The 16,307-nt window shown below is 47.8% G+C and overlaps 1 protein-coding gene across 4 annotated transcripts; it reads right to left on the bottom strand.

Moving 5' to 3' along the window:
* Nucleotides 1-1,689: 1,689 nt before the first annotated feature.
* Nucleotides 1,690-9,288, bottom strand: prdm2a (PR domain containing 2, with ZNF domain a). Of its 4 annotated transcripts, XM_076163398.1 has the most exons (5): nt 9,023-9,288; nt 8,804-8,950; nt 7,812-7,865; nt 3,448-7,597; nt 1,690-3,340 (listed from the first exon to the last, which is right to left on the bottom strand). In XM_076163398.1, the coding sequence occupies exon 4, from the start codon at nt 7,532-7,534 to the stop codon at nt 3,476-3,478; it is 4,059 nt and encodes a 1,352-aa protein (XP_076019513.1). In that variant the 5' UTR covers nt 7,535-7,597; nt 7,812-7,865; nt 8,804-8,950; nt 9,023-9,288; the 3' UTR covers nt 1,690-3,340; nt 3,448-3,475. The 4 variants fall into 4 exon arrangements, with proteins under 4 accessions (XP_076019513.1, XP_076019511.1, XP_076019512.1 ...); XM_076163396.1 differs by lacking the exon at nt 8,804-8,950; XM_076163397.1 differs by lacking the exon at nt 8,804-8,950 and having other exon boundaries at nt 9,196-9,288.
* Nucleotides 9,289-16,307: the final 7,019 nt, after the last annotated feature.

The raw sequence follows: 16,307 nt of genomic DNA, 5'->3' as shown, positions 1-16,307 counted from the left end.
CTCCTCCTCTTCCTCTTGCAGACGGATCCGGCTTCGCTCCACCTTCTGCTGAGTCGTGCGCATCTGCATTTTATTACACCGTCTGTTGTATCCAGAACACGACTGGGTGGGGGGGGGGGGGGGGGGGGGGGTGGGGGCGATAAGAGCGATACGTCAAAGTCACAGGCGGCGGAGGTTCGTGTTCCCCTGTGCATCCTCCATCCCAAGATACTACAGAGGCGTAAACAAGCCAAACCTCATCCTCTCCTGGAATGCTGCTGTTAATGTCCGGCAGCAAATCAAACACGCCGCCTTTCCAATTAACTTCATGCCGGCTGCTCTGCATGTTAATGAACAATTACATTTAGAGGAGGGAATATTACGCTCAGTCTCAGAAGTTTTAGGCCTCCTACGTCTACACCTTACACTGTTAGTGTGACGCAGTCTGTCGCCGTCGCCTCGGCCTTTATGACCCCCAGATCTCACAGCGAGTTTGTGTTGTTCCATCTGTCGTTGCTACAGCTGCAGAGCGGTGCAAGCACATCTTTTTGCAACTTTCAATACATGAAAAGCGTGAACTCTGCTGCACTCAAGGAAAAGCACGGATAAGAAGAAGTCATAAAGGAAAGCAGGTCAAATCTGTGTGCGTGTCGATTTGTAATTGAACAATGCCAAAGCCATAATTTTGATGTGGATCCAACACTACAGCAAATATTCCCTTTTCTGTGCTGAGCTCCAGTAAGCACAAATCTGCGGCGCTGAGTGTGTTTGGCTGAGTCAGCGTGCAGCACACACACAGCATACAGTCGCTCACACACACACACACACACACACACACACACACACACACACACACACACAAACACAAACACACAGCGTATAGTCACACCAGTGTCACAGTCTGTAGTTTGTACTGCGATTTGCTTTCAGACATCTCAGTTATGTTCTAGGGGGGAAAAAATAAAAGGCAGCCTGAGAAAACACACTGCAGCGAGAACACGACACACACACACACAGACACACACACACACGACTACAGTCTCATCTGTCAACACACACAAGTTACATCACAACGTGACGCTGACAACTACTGACAAAACACACACACACACACACACACACACACACACACACACACACACACACACACCACAGAGGTAGTGTGTGTATTAGAGGAATGAATGACCTACCTTCAGCTGCAACATGGGTACAGACATATACAATGCACACACACACAAACATTTCTGTACTTATTTACCACCTGAATCAGAATTAGACCTCCTAATAACAATAATAACTAATTACATTTATATGCTGATCTTCCTTAAATATTACAACTTCATCCTGAACTTTCTCATCTAAATGTTTCATATGATGCTCAGTGTGCTGGTTAGTGTTGTTACTTCCTTACTGTGTACTCTGTTGCTCTATATTGTAGCTTACCTGGATCTACTTTACACTTTAGAACATAACATAAGTCACAATTGTGTTTACCATTAAGCTGCAAAGTTAATCTTAATATTTACTTCAACTGGTGATTGATGGCTGCATTCCATTTAGCGGCTCTGGTTGTTCTGTGTCGTGCACGCAGGGGATCAAAACTTTACAGCTTATGACAACGGTGTGTTTGTGTGTGAGGTTAAAGTAACACAAGTGTGCCACCTGCTGGACAGTTAGTGTCATTTCACAAAATGAGAATTCCACCTTAAATGATGTCATACCTGGGCTGTTTCACACGACTCGGAACATTCGCCGTTTATTTTTGAACACTCGCTTGAAAAAAAAAACATTAGTGCAAATCATACAGAGGAGGAACCAATCAAAGAAACACGGATTTAAATTATTAATAAATATACACGACTCCATTTACACTCTGAAATGCTACTAGCACTTTTCACAGTTAAATAACAGTCTCTCTCTCAAACCAGCCTATACATCCAACATATCGTGTGTGTGTGTGTGTGTGTGTAATGTTACAGCAAAGGGGTTGAAAAGGCAAAAGAAAAAATCTAAACAATTTTCAGCGTAAATCACATAAATTCAGTCAATCATAAATAAAGACTCTACCCTGTATAGTTGAACCTCACACCCTCATCCAGGCCGGAGAATATTTAACTCAAACACACACCCACCCACACTTAGATTAGTGACAACTTGCCACAGACGCTTCTATATTTCAATACAGGGCTTTTGTAAAAGAAAAAGAAAAGAAAAAGAAAAGCAAAGAGAAAAACAAAAGCCCCATAACAGTTGAACATCTTATTTGAGGTTAATTAAACATTTTAACACAACAAACTAAAGCGTTTCCACAGATTTGCAAGCGATGATGAGCTGCTTCTACAGTATGTTACAGATGCTGAGTGAACCTCACTTCACACGCTGAGGTTTTCCTGTTTCGCAATGCAACGGCTGGAAGAACCAAGTCGTGTTACAGGAAGTGCAAACTAAAGCACGCCGGGAGGATTCCAGTTCTTCATAATAAGTCTTCAAATGAGGTTAAACCGGTAAAAGTTACAGCCCAGGTGTACGGATCGTTACTGAGCGTGATGTTTAGTTTCTACCTGTGTATTTATTCTTCATCACCGTTTCTTCATACTTCATTTGATGGCACATTAAGTCATCATCGCCTTTTAATACCAAATACATGCAAATGATCCAACCTGATCATTCACAAAGCTCAGTGGCAAAGGCTGCAGCATTCCCTTTACCAAATAGAACGTTTACATCAACCACGGCTTCACTGATCCGCCGTCCTGATATCTGAACACAGTGTTGACAGAAACTCTAGCTCCTTTTAACGTAAGCGCTTCATTCAATAGACCTGTTTTCCGTAAGATTCAATTAGCTACCGATTAACTCAACGTAAGACTCAGCGTTAAGGCCCGATCGCATCAAAGTAAACAGACGCAGAGGAGGAGGAAAAGGAGGAGGTGAGATGAAGCCGTGTAGAGTTACAACGCAAAGGCCACAGACAGCAGGTGAGGAAGAAGGTGCGATGACGCGCTGGAGATGAGCGACGCCTGAACGTCCTCTCCACGAAACCCGGGGCCAGGAAGAGACCGGAGCAGCGGCCCAGCTCTGATCCTTTCGTTCCCTTTTGCCTCTCTGTGACACGACAGCAGCCACAGATTCACTTCAAAGTGCAAAATCCAAAGCGGGAAAAGAAACGGAGAGAATCTGTACAGAACTGGAGACGACTACAACAGCGTAGAGAGACTGAATCACATCCACTCAGTGCAGCGTCACACCTTTCCTCCACACTGGCTTCAGTCATATTGTACAGTGTTAATGCATTCTGAGTCTGCGGGGCGACTGCATGATTGGCAGTCGTCTCCTCAGGAAGGAAGGAAGGAAGGAAGTCCTGAAAATGGAAAAAAAAAAAAAAAAAGGGTTTCAGATTGTAATCAATAAATCACCAACTTTCATCAATCATCAACTTTGATCTCTACCCAGATTAACGTGCTGTACCTGCTGATCCCTCTTGTGCTCCTCATCATCACGCCGTCGCGCTCTGCTGAGAGGCAGCGGTCACGGCGTCCTGGCTGCGGGCGGGAGGCAGCTCCTCTCTCTGCTCTGAGTTCACCATGGTGATCTTGATGGGGATCTCTTTGACGCCGTGCGGGGCTCTGCCGTACTGACGCATGGAGGGGTTAAAGGTGCGAACCACGGGGAGGTCGTTCAGCGCCGCCCCCGCCTCCTGCTTCGGCTCCTTTATGATGATCTTACTTCTCTTGTTGGACAGCACGGTCTGCACGGGCAAGATGGCGTGCCTCTTAGCGGGGGTCGACGTCTGGAGTCTGGTCTTGTGGCGACCCGGGCTTTGCTCGTCCTCCGCGAGAGAAACCCCTCGGTGCAGATGGCCGTTATTCTCCTTGGTGACAAAGATTCCCCCCTCCTTGCTTTTCTTCACTTCTTTAGGTTTCTTGGGGCAGACGGCCATGTGTTTGGTCCGGCAGCGGCGCATAGTGAACTCCCTGCTGCAGTGCGGGCAGACGAAGACCTCCGGCTCCTCGTCCTGGTCCGCTCCTGCAGGTGAGCCTTTGTTGGAGGACGGGGCCGACTTGTTCCTCTGAGGCATGGTCCTCTGCACCAGCTCCTTCTTCTTCTTTTTGTTGAGGACTTTGAGCTTCATCTTCACAGGCGAGTCTTGGTGAGGTTTGGGCCTGTTTGCCGGGATTCCTCTGTATGAAGCATTGAGCCCGTTGGTAGAGTTGGTAGTGGACAGCACTCCGTTCTGAGGCTTTGCGAAGTGGCGAAGCGGTATGGGATTCTTCTTGGGAGTGTACCGCCTTTTATCGCTGGCGTTTGCACAAGCCAGGATGTGCTTGTGCAACTCTGGCATGTTGTCAAAGCTGTTCCCACACTTGGTGCACCGAATTGCCGTGGTGAAGGTCTGCGGGATGTTGTGGGTGGTGAAGTTGGTGGCCGAGGCCAGGGAGCCGGCAGGTGATCGGTTATGGTATGGAAAGGGTGGGGGCTTGTAGCTGGGATAGTGCTGGTTGATGCCCAGACGAACATCGGGCCCTTTGTGTTTGCCTCCGTCTGAAGCCATGATCTTCATCGTGGTTAGCAGCTCTTCAGCAGCGGCGTCCACCTCGCCTTCTTCCTTCTTCACAGGCCTTTTCGGTTCCTCTGGGGTGTCGAGACCTGGAGCCTCTGCCTTGACTTTTACGGCGTTGTTGTAGTTCTGCGGTCTCAGCTTTCCCTTTTCCTCTTCGGTGTGTGTACACTGATGGCCAGGATGTAATTCCTCCTGGTGTTGTTTCAGATTGCAAAGGTAGACAAACTCCTTGGTGCAGACGCTGCACACGTACGTCTTGCCCACACCGTGAAGGCTGGAGCGATGGTCGAGCAAAGCCGACGGTTTGCCGAACAGCAGCACGCAGAACTCGCACTTGTAGGGCCACTCGTCTGCGTGGTCGCCGACGTGGTGGCCCAGTTCGTTCATGGAATGGAAGAGCTTCTCGCACACGTTGCAGACAAAGTTCTTGGTGAAAGTCTGCTGTTGTGAATCGCCATCCGTGTCATTTGAAGGTTTTTCCTCGGCTTTTTCACAGGGGGTTGGGGTTTCAGGGGTTGGGGTTTCAGCTAAGACTTCGGGGTTGGAGACGGAATCGTCAGTAGCAGCTTCTTCCTCTTTTGCGATTGGTGGCTCTGCACCATCCGGTTGGGGGTCAGGACTTGATTCAGCGACCAAATCAGGTATCACTGATGAGGGGGAGGATAGAGGCACAGATTCTGCAATGGAGGACACAAGAATAGGGGGATCCACATGTGGAGGGTTGGGTAGGGATACAATCTGTTGCTGTTCTATGTGATTAACAACCATCTGTTCAGGTGCTGGGGGCTCGGCAGCATTTTCTTCTAGACTGATCGCAGCGGGGACGACGCTCCCTGGAGCCTCCAGAGCGATTGTGCACTCTATCAAAACGGTGTTGCTCGTGATGTTAAAGGAGTTTAGGAGAGAATCGTTTAGAGTTACAGTGGGCGGGAAGGGCATTTCTGACCCTGCAGCGGGTTCGACTATAGGAGAATTGAGAGCGATTTGCTCGGTGAGGAACATGTGGCCAGGTAGACTCAGAGTCGGGTCGATGGGTTGGGAGAGGGTGACCAAGTTTGCAGCGTTTGCAGCTGTAAACGCAGCGGATAGATCACACTCGGAAGTTAGAGCACTTTCCCCGCAGATCACCAAAGGTTCGGGAGATATATTTGGGGCCAACACGTGGAGCGGCTGACTCGGGGAATTGGAGAGAGTAGGCGGTGGTGCCAAGACTGTAATTAATGGCGCAGCAGCGGGGAGGAGCGCGTGTGAGGTCGGGGACGCAAATGCGATAGTGCAAGGAGGAGCCGACTGCAAGGCAATGGAGGTGAGGGCGGCAGACACCGGAGTGGTGGGAAGGGAGAGACTGTACAAGAGTCCGTCCGCCACAGGATCCAACATGTCTGCAGCCGAGACGATGGTGAAGTCCGAAACCAAGGGAGGCTCCGGATTCTCAAACATGCAAACGTCTGATTTTCCTTCTTCCAAATGCGCTTGCAGCCGTGAGTGATCCGGACTCTTTTTCTGCAAACTCAAATCCAACACGGCGTCGGCTGCAGCTCTATCTTCAGCTAGTTTGACAGTGTTAGAGAGATCCAGAGGTTGTTGGTTACAGGAATTACCGCCAATTATTGGGGACCAGGGCTCCGTCAAGGTGTGGTTCATTTCCGGCTCGTCCGCTGATGGACTTGCGTCGTCCGTCTCATTGGATAGTCTTTGCGATGGCGAGCTGTTCAGCGTGTCCGTCTGTGCTGCGCCACCAGCGTCACCGTCTCCTGGATCTGCTGTAGGCGTTTCCTCATTACAGGTTTGGTTTTGCTGCGGAGAGCTCGGCGGCGACCCTGTTCTCCTTTTAAACTTGCCCGTCCCAGCAGGTAGGACGGAGAGCGAGACAGGCGAACAAGGCGTCTGGCCGTCTGTGATGAGGGCGAGCGTGGGTTGAAGGCCCTCCTGCTTCTCCAGGAGCCGCTTCAGCTTAGGGGACAGAAACACTGTCCTCTCCGTCTGCACGATTGTGGATTCTGTATTCTGTGGGAGAAGAGTTTCTATCAGAGACGACACGAGCGAGGACGACGACGACGACGACACAACCACTTCAGACTCCAGCTCAGTCTGAATTTGCGGTAAGAGGGGCGGTGTTGCAGTTCTTCTCTTAGCCAGTGGTTGACCAAGTATCTCTTTGCCTAGGACCAGGTCTGTGTTTAAAACCTGGCTGATGTGAACCGGGTCAAGAATCAAAGCATCCAGCCCGACTAAAGTGGAAGATCCAGAATGAGCCTCAGCCAACTCGCAGCTACTGACTGTGCTTGTTGACACTATCTTGCCATCGATGTAAAAGCTGAGATTCTCCGAGACGCTGCTGGAGATGTCGAGCATGTACTGCTTCAGCTGTTCCCCTTCATGTAGGAGAACATCTGCAGGTGCTGTGTTGTCACCAAGATGCGATTCCTGTTGAGATGTTGTACTGTGAACATTTTCCTCCTGCGGCAGGTGGAATTTCTCGACACAGTGGTCTCTGAGGTGCTGTTCGTGGATTGTGAGTTCATGTTGTCGCTTGCTCATGTACGTTCCAAACATTTTCTCGCAGTATTTGCAAGCGTGAGGCTCTTCTAATGTCCCTTGTTTGTCTGGCAGAGCAGCGTGATCAGGAGGAGAATCCACGAGGTTTACCTGCTCGTTCTGCTGCTGACTGATCTCTGAACCAAAGAACATGTTGCTGTCAGTGCATTGGTATGCGTGTGCATCCCTGTTTTCAGCGACATGGATGTGCAAGTGACGCTCCAAGTCGTTCTCGCTGGTAAACTGTCTGTCGCAGTGCGGGCAAGGGAAACAATCCCAATTTCTGTCAGTATCCTGGTCATGTTCCTGGTGGAGATCAGGGGAGACTGGTTCCATGCCAGCTTCCTCATGATAACTGTCCTCCATCCCTTCCTCTTCCTCGTCATCATCTTCCTCCTCTTCCATTTCCTCATTCTCTCCAAACTCAGATATATAGAGATGTGAAGAATCCTCCATCTGTTCAAGTGATCGTTTCCAGTTTTTGTTCAGGAAGGCTGTTCCACCAGATGCCAGTCACACCTATTCAGAAGACAAAACAACACGGTGTCATTTAATAACCCAACGCCTGCAAATACTGCCACTCCATTCATGTCTTCATACATGTACAAGGGTGAATTCATGAACCACAACAACATGATCACTGCCTGCTCCTCATGAAATGAAACCAAAAAAAAAGGTAGGGAATGAAACTGAAATATAAATCATCATTGCTATTATAATTGCACCAACTTACCATTTTAATGTTTAGTCCCTCTAGCTGAAGAACACACACACAGGCTTCAGGCTGCTGGGAGGAGAAAAGATGTTTAACTGTTAAAAAGAACAGTTCAATGGTGTATAATAAATAACGCTTGAAACACTGCAAGGTTAAGAGCAAAGTGATAAGAGAGAACAGCTGTTGCCAAGGAGCTGCTAAGCACACTGAGCTTGGTTTATCTCTGCTGAACAGGCTTCTGTCTCCTGAAACTGGACAAAGTGGTTTCATGAACCAGAAAAACGACACCGGCTCCACACTTTCATTTCACACAGGACTCTGCTACAACAGCACACCTGAAGCACCATCCACATGCTGATAGTTATCTTCTGAGGCTGACATTTGGATGCATTACTCGCTACTCTGAGCCATTACCTGATAATGACACAAAATGGCAGGCTGGACGTGAGCCACGTTTGGTGTAAAGGAGACATTTCTGACTGCTTTAGCTTTCAGGAGGCATCTACAGCACCTTAAGGCTGCTTAGACATCAAACATTTCCTAATACAATCGACTCATTTCTTACTTCGTTTATTCAAAACAGAGATAATTTCTGAATAAACACCGTCCATCTTACATAATTAGTCGATTGCAGTCGTAGTTTCAGCCGCGGAGAAAAATAAACAAAGCCTCCAGCTTGTGTTTACACTCGTTTTCGAAGACTTAATACTTACTTAAAATATATAATTGATTGAGTTGCTTTGTAGCCGTTTACTTAATTAATCTGTGTTATTTATCACCTTTGAGTTCTCGAATTTTTAGCCACAACAGGAGGAAAATTCAAAGGCCTACATGCTGAAGTATTACTTCTTGTGGTGATTTAATGCTATTTCGCTTATATGTTTCAACAGGCTGCGGTGGCATCACGCAATAAATGCATTAAGACCAGAAAAATATAAACAGAATTATTATTATTGTTGATATTTAACTCGGTTTCAACATTGTGATGCGTTCACGGGCATCCGCTCCACCTGGGTCTGATGACGCCGCCCGCCCCCTTCCCGTCCTTGCACCATTGCTAGCTGGCCACACATCACGTCGTCACATCGCTGTTTTCGCCGGAGAAGCTGCCGAAAGGTCACCGGAGCTTCTCCGAAACACAGCCGAAAAACCTTCCCCTAGAAACGAGATAGACGCATTCGAACGACAAGACTCCCACCGCCAAGTTTCCCTGACGAGGTTTCACTTACCGGAGCGAAAGTAATCAGCTGTTATCGGCCATTAACGCATCAACAACATACTGCTAGCTTCGATGCTAGCTAGCAAACCCTCAATAAGCGTCCACCTGGGAGTGATTTCTCCACACGAACGTCACAGGTTTTGTTTGCGGAACTAAAGTGCGCTTCTCGGTTGCCGTACGTACTTGTGGTCGCAGCCCGAGCGCCGTGTAGCGGTTTGGTTTGATCCCCTTTGCAGCTTCTAGACAGCTGGGAGCTCTTGTTTTCCCCCTGTTCTAACAACAACGTTCCGGCGTTTTGATTGGCCGGTGCGTGTTGGTTGTCAGTTGTAGACCAATCAGCAACAGGTTTGTTGAGACGCAGGGGGAGCGCATACACCAAAGCAAATGCAGCTGTCACCTCTATGGCGTCAGACCTTTATTCAGAACACGTAGCACACGTAATGGAGGTATTATGCCTTGAAATATAAACATTTAAATGTGTAACTAAACATAAATATCGTAATTACCCAAGTATTTAAATACAAATAAATGAAACCACGTACCCAGTGTACATTCTTAAATTAAAAACATCAGTGGAGCACACACACTGAGTTGTAACGAACAAGTTCAAGATCAAATATAACGAACAAGTTCCGTCATCAACGTGCAGTACGTGACTGCAGCTCCGGCTCCATGCAATACATACATGTGCCCACTAGATGTCGCGGTGTGTCAACGTAAAGGATCAGTTAATTCGCTCCAGTTCGCATCTGTGGATTCCATCTGTGGTCATTTACATCAAACATGGTTTTCTACTTTACTCCTATAACATAAAAGTGTCCAGTGTCTCTTAGTCTCTCTCTAGTAGGATTATTTATAGCAAACGGAAGCAGTTGTGTTGAAATCAATAACATTTATTCCAAAATGAAGTTACAGGGCAGTAAATTGTTGTAGTTAGTTATTTTTAATGTGTCTTAATGCACACATATATATTTCCCTTACTCTAATCTTGTAAACATACACGTATCATTTCACTTTATTATAGGTAGTAAACTATGCTGCATTCCCGTCATAAGCTATACGATTCATCTCTCATCCACTGACCGGCATTCTGTTATACCCAACAATTACCAATTGAACTACAAGGCCCTGGGTCACGTATAGGACGCAACCCCCTGAATTCACATGGCATTATATTCCCAACCTCCAGAATCACGGCAATGTAACAGACAGCCATTGAGAGTTTCTGTGGGAGTTGATCGGGCCCTACATGCACGCTTCAGGCATGGAGCAGCGTGTGTGTGCGTGGTGCTCTCATGTCACATGCATGGTTTGTCCGTTGTTATAATTGCTGCATGTGGGTGTTTTGCTATCAAATGATGATGCCAGACCTCTGCGAGCTATAATGAAGGATTTCAAAGAGCAGGCTTCAGCTCAGGCTTTCCACCCTCTCTGTGTTTTAGACTCAACCTCTCAACCTTTGCAATGAAAGCAAACCAACCGTCGCTGCTTAGACTGTGTGGTGTGTTTGAGTACGTACGTAACTCTTGGAAGAACCAACTGTATTTGACAGTATTCAATGCTGAAGTAATAAAACCTGAGTCACTCTGGGTGGACGTGCCCGAGGCTCCAGTGTGTCTTTCACGGTTGATGGCAATTGCAGCTGTGGCGTAACGACGAGCCATTCACGTTTGGACACATATGTCAAATCATCATTCAAGCAGGTGCTGAGCGCCCGAAAGCAGCGACATAAACGACAGCTTAAAGTCAAACTGGAATTGAACTCTCACAATTTACTTTGCTGCTTCAGGACTTTTAGGTACACAGAATAGTTTGAAGAAAGGGAATGTTATGGATGTATAGCAGCACACAAACGCAACACGTGTTTTACTGCCTGACTGACTCCAATGACTCACCGAAGCTGAGTTAAGTTACAGTAATGTGTGTGTCAAATGCTTTCACATGTCGAGCATTCAGATCCTCCGCTATGTGACTTCTGAGGAATTAGTCAGGTACGAAGCGTCATGCGCCCCGCGGATAAACTGACAACTCCTTCGCTGACAAATGTAAGGTCACCGTGCTTTGCCTTTACCCGGTGAGCCGTAAATGACCCCAGTGGGGACCAAATGCTGGAAATCGACGCCGCCAGGTTTGGAAATACACTCGCAGAAGACTAAAAGTCTAATGTGACATCTGGGGAAAGCAGTAAGGCTGAGCTATACTGTTCTCCAGACATGAAGGAGCAAGAAGCCTGACAGCCACACAGCCCTGATCTACCATAAGCACCTTAAGCTGTTTCGGGGGAACATGTAAGCAAACCGTATCCTGCTTACAGATGTCACACACACACACACACACACACACACACTACGTTTCATCTCCGTCTCCCAGCTTGATGCTGTGCTTACAAATCAGCAACCAGAACAGCACCGACCCACCTGAACTCCCTCATTCACGTCTGTTATCATCCTTGGAACAGTGACTCTTGTTGCCATGGCAGCAGGATTTTTAGTCTTAAGAATTCACATTCTAATAACGGTGTTCTTTTTATCCTTCAGACGTGGAACAACTTTCTTTTCTTCATTTGCTTTTCCAAATCATAGCAGTGGGAGACATGAATGGACCCAACCTGGCAAACTGCATAATGACATCATGAATGACGTCACACTTGTGAATTACAACATAATTGGAACCATCCAAACAATGATGTCAGCGTTGACCCGAGGTTTAAGGGGGTGAAATCAGGCGGCAGTTCCCTGTCAGCCTGGCTTCCGCACTAACCATTCACAAAGGTCAGAGGTCAAGAGAGTGAGTGAGTCGTCATCTACCTTCCTCAGCCTGTGTTCGCTCAGGGCCGTGCAGCTCTCACTGCCTTCACCAGGGGAGAGAGAGAGCCAGCAGAGTGACAGGTTGAGGAAAGGGCCTAAACGCAGCGAGTAAGAGAGGCGGCAAACACACATAAGCTGCATCGTTTCCTTCAAAGGAAACGGAAAGAGCCGAGACAATGCATGGAGCAATAAAGAAGGATTAGGTCCTCGAGTGAAATGGATCAACATCAGCAGCTCTGGTACATTCTGTTCTTTGTCTCAGTAAACATAAAGATTAATACATCTACATATATAACACAATGTACATATCCTCTCCGTTTGTCCTGCGACCATCAAACACACACACACACACACACACACACACACACACACACACGCATCATTTCATCACTAACAAAGCAAATGTTGATGGATACGCGTCGGAGGACACACAATCTCTCCAACAGATCTTGGCAATAAAAACATGTTTGCGTCACACAAAATCACTTCATTCAATATTGATATTAAATTATCTGTTATTGCGGATGTTAATATTCACGAGGAGAAACGAGAGACAAACAGGAAACAGGGAGAAGAGGAGCGCAGCGATGGTCAGATGAGTTGTGTGGCAGCACATCCTGTGTTAGCGGGGCACTGGTGTGTGCCAGTGGCTCCTCCGCTCACAAAGACACTTTATTCACACTGGACATGAACATATAGGACAAGAGGGACAAAGACGGACAGAGGGAGAGGTGGTCCACAACGTGTCTGTGTATCAGGCCTTTGGTATTGAACAATAGGGGGCTCTTATGGGAAATGTGTGCCACCCAAAGCATCACATGTTCTGAGACAAAGCCGTGTCTCTTATCAGCCAACATGTCATGTCCCTGTGAAGAGAGGAGCGGTTTCATGGAGGCTCACAGATGTGCAGGGGAGGACATGCAAACACACACACACATGAGCCAAACCGCGCCGTACAAACGCATCCTACTGTACGCAGGTTCACACAGTTCACACATGCATATTCATGTACATAGCATACACACACACACACATACACACACACACAAATACTCATGCCACACCCATGCCTATAATCCCAGAGAGCCCAGTACACACACACATGTGCCCTCTAGGATCGCTACCATCTCTCTCGCCTACACACACACACACATTTAGCGATGCACCCTGACCCCCATAAAGCAACACACCATATGTACCGAATGGAACACACATTCTCAAATACCACACACACACTAACAGGCTATGGGTCCGTCTCCTCTTACACTGTCTCTGCCACACACCGCACACACTCACACACATGCATGTACGCATGCATATACTGTCCGTGCTTAGTGTGCCCCCTGTCACCCAACCTTGTGCCACCTCCCTTGCCCCCCCCCCCCCACCCCTGGGCCCAGCTGTCTGCAGCACTCACAGCCTGTGAGCCTATGGGCTGACATGTTCCTGATGACATCACACGCTCGTGCACGTCTCAGCCCTGATATGCGGCGCGGGCACACGCGGCGCTGGAGCGTGGACTGGCAGGCGTGCCAACTCCATGTCAGACCCGCAGACACTCATCACAGGCACCCATGGAGAAACGGCAGATGGCTGGCATGTAGAATGTAAAGATCCGCCTCTCACTTAGGGACGCCGATGGTCGCGGAGACGTCAGTGTGTTTTCATCAGTGGCAGTCGTCGCACAATCAGAGCTTGATTGATCATTTAACTCCCTGGTGAAGCTGGTAATACAATTTGTACCCCTCCCCCCCTCCCCCTCTCTAATCTATACATGCACAGGTGCATTCAATCACTTCATAGTCAAAGCCACTGCTGTCTCTGTCCTGCGCCCCCTGTTGGCTTGGAGTGTAAATACAGAAAAATAATTGTACCTATATAAAGAACAACCACAGCGACTCAAAGTCAAATGCACCGTGACATCGATCCAAACGGATGATGTACAGACGTCTGGATGATGTTTGGAGGACACGTTCACCCCTGAGGCTCTATGTTCACTCTGTGGCCCAGGATGTTGCCTTTTTGGAAAGCAGGACATGTGGATGACTGGACAGACTTTCCCTCCAAAATAAAGTGAAATTCTCCAGTCATTTTATTTTCTGTATTATAAAGTCTGAATGTAAAGAAGGAGAGCTTTAGATTCCATTTACATGTATTTTTTTTTAAATGTTCCAGTGTTTGTTTGAATATCTTATGTAACATAATGGGAACTGGTCTCAGTCTTCAGTCTGTGAAATGTGGGATTTATACGGTATTAACAAATGTGGGACGCTTTATAACCTCAGCCATTAGAAAATTACTTTATAACACATTTCAGCTTTTTCCTCTCACAAATCTAAACATGATCTGTAACTCAGCTGCCCAAAGAGACGCTAACATGAGTTACGCTCGGCGGTGTGTATCTATTTTAAGCTGCCCACTCACAGAGCTCATTCATGTATTGTTATACAATCTGTGCTTTCTTTCCGTGCTGGGGATTATCACATTGCTGACTAAGCACCAACAGTTTGGCTCCAAATAAAAATGGAGACCACTTCAGACTGCGTGTTTCTGCAGTGTGGAACATGTCTCACACAGTTTGCTATAAGTAGCCCCCGGTATTTCTGTTTGCCACAGAACAGACATAAATATACACACCTTCTTCTGTTGAATCTAAACACAGCGGCCTGGTGTTATTTACAGGGGGAAGCTGTTGCCTCATCCAGCTGTCTGCTGGAGCGCAGCACTTTCCTCCTTCCTCCCAGACAGGAAAGAGGGAGCGACGCTGTGTAGCCACCAAATGCCAAGAGAACATTCTGACGGTGCACTTAAACGCTCATGTTTGTACACAGTGTACACACAGGTTAAGTACTGTGGTGTGGACGCCACTCGTAGGTCTTTGAATGTTACAGCAATTGACTCTCTTAATCAAGCTGGAAATGAATTTTGACTTGTTTGGGACTTGTGACTTACTTGTCTTTACTTGTGACCTGAGTGTGGCCGCTGAGGTCCTGTGTACATTCAGGGTCATGCACGTATACGCTCACACACACACTGAATCACAGGAACAATCCCGATCAGCACAATACACCTCACACTGGCATGCCAACGTGCAGAGCTTCATGCATTCAGCTCATATTTGTGCCTACTTCTCTCTGCAGTGGGCGACTTGGAGAATGCAAATGTATGTGACATACAATGTGGGAACTGCATAGTACATACTGTATCTATCTGCAGTATGCGTGTCTGCGTGCTTTAACGTGTGGGCTCCTGTGTGTGTGTGTGTGTGTGTGTGTGTGTGTGTGTGTGTGTGTGTGTGCGTGCTGCTGGAGAACCGTGTCACGTAACTCATGGAGACTCTGGGAGAGTTTAACGGTTCTGTCATGGAGCACGACCCTTTGAATGTGTGTTCAACGCTGAAGTGGGCGCAGTGTCCCTTTGAATACATATGTGTGTGTGTGTGTGTGCATGTTTGTGCCTGTGAATGTGATCGATGAGCTCCGCTGTGGACACACCCAGGAAGTGACTCCACCCTGTAGCCATGTGCAGAATTCCCCCATGCTGAAGCAGAGAGAGAGAGAGAGAGAGAGAGAGAGGAGGATAGAGAGAGGCAGAGATATAGAGAGGGAGAGAGGGAGAGATATAGAGAGGGAGAGAGGGAGAGAGGGAAAAGTACAGAGAGAGAGGGGGGATAGAGAGACATAGAGAGACATAGAGAGAGAGTGAGAGAGAGGATGAGAGAGAGGAATAGCGAGAGAGGTCGATAAAGAGAGATAGAGAGACAGTGAGAGAGAGAGAGAGAGAGAGAGAGAGAGAGGATGAGAGAGAGGTAGAGACAGAGAGAGAGAGAGAGAGAGAGAGAGGGAGAGAGAGCGAGCTGCTGGCGAGCAGCTTCATGGCCACGGCTCATAGGCGCTCCATCTGCTGCTCTCAAAAGCCTCCATTGTTCCCCTCAGTCTGAAGTGAGAGAGTGAGAGAGTGAGGGAGCTGGGGAGCGTTATGGAGCTGGGCGGCGGGACAGAGGCAGAGGCTGAGGCCGGTGGGCGTTGGGCCGCTGCCTAAAACCACACGGAGGAGAGCGAGCCAGACACAGAGCATCTCTGTGCAGCTGGCAGGCCTCTGCTGGAGCCTCGCCTCAGCTTAACAGCACCGTATGAAAAACTCCACTACACGACATAAAAAACACACCTAACTGTCAGAGGGTGAAGCGGCCCAACGGTCTGAGGCCGCACGCTCACTCGGCCCTTATTTGGTGCTGTTTGTCTCGACCCCGAACACCAGCGTTTTCTTGTTGTTTTTTAAATTTCTGAGCATTACTTGAATGAGCCAATCAGAGCGGGCGGCTGGATTCTGCCCCTGTGGATATTTGGTAATGATGCATGCGAGCTGCACTTGGAAATAGAAAATAAGTGTCATGAGTTTTTTAACTGGCTGTCATAAGTATTTTGGCCTCAAGAGTGAATACGGTGCTGCCCGAGAATGTGCTGAATTTGAGGCAGCCGCAGTGTC

The sequence above is a fragment of the Genypterus blacodes genome, unplaced genomic scaffold, assembly GCF_046128005.1.
Source record: "Genypterus blacodes isolate CSIRO-AG114 ecotype Tasmania unplaced genomic scaffold, CSIRO-AGI_Gbla_v1 ptg000131l_1, whole genome shotgun sequence".
Lineage (NCBI taxonomy): Eukaryota > Metazoa > Chordata > Actinopteri > Ophidiiformes > Ophidiidae > Genypterus > Genypterus blacodes.
Note: the sequence above shows the minus strand (reverse complement) of the source record. Positions and strands in the feature narration are given on the sequence as shown.

Excerpts from the sequence above, each read along its gene's own strand:
- prdm2a (XM_076163398.1), bottom strand. The coding sequence starts at position 7,534 with ATGGAGGATTCTTCACATCTCTATATATCTGAGTTTGGAGAGAATGAG.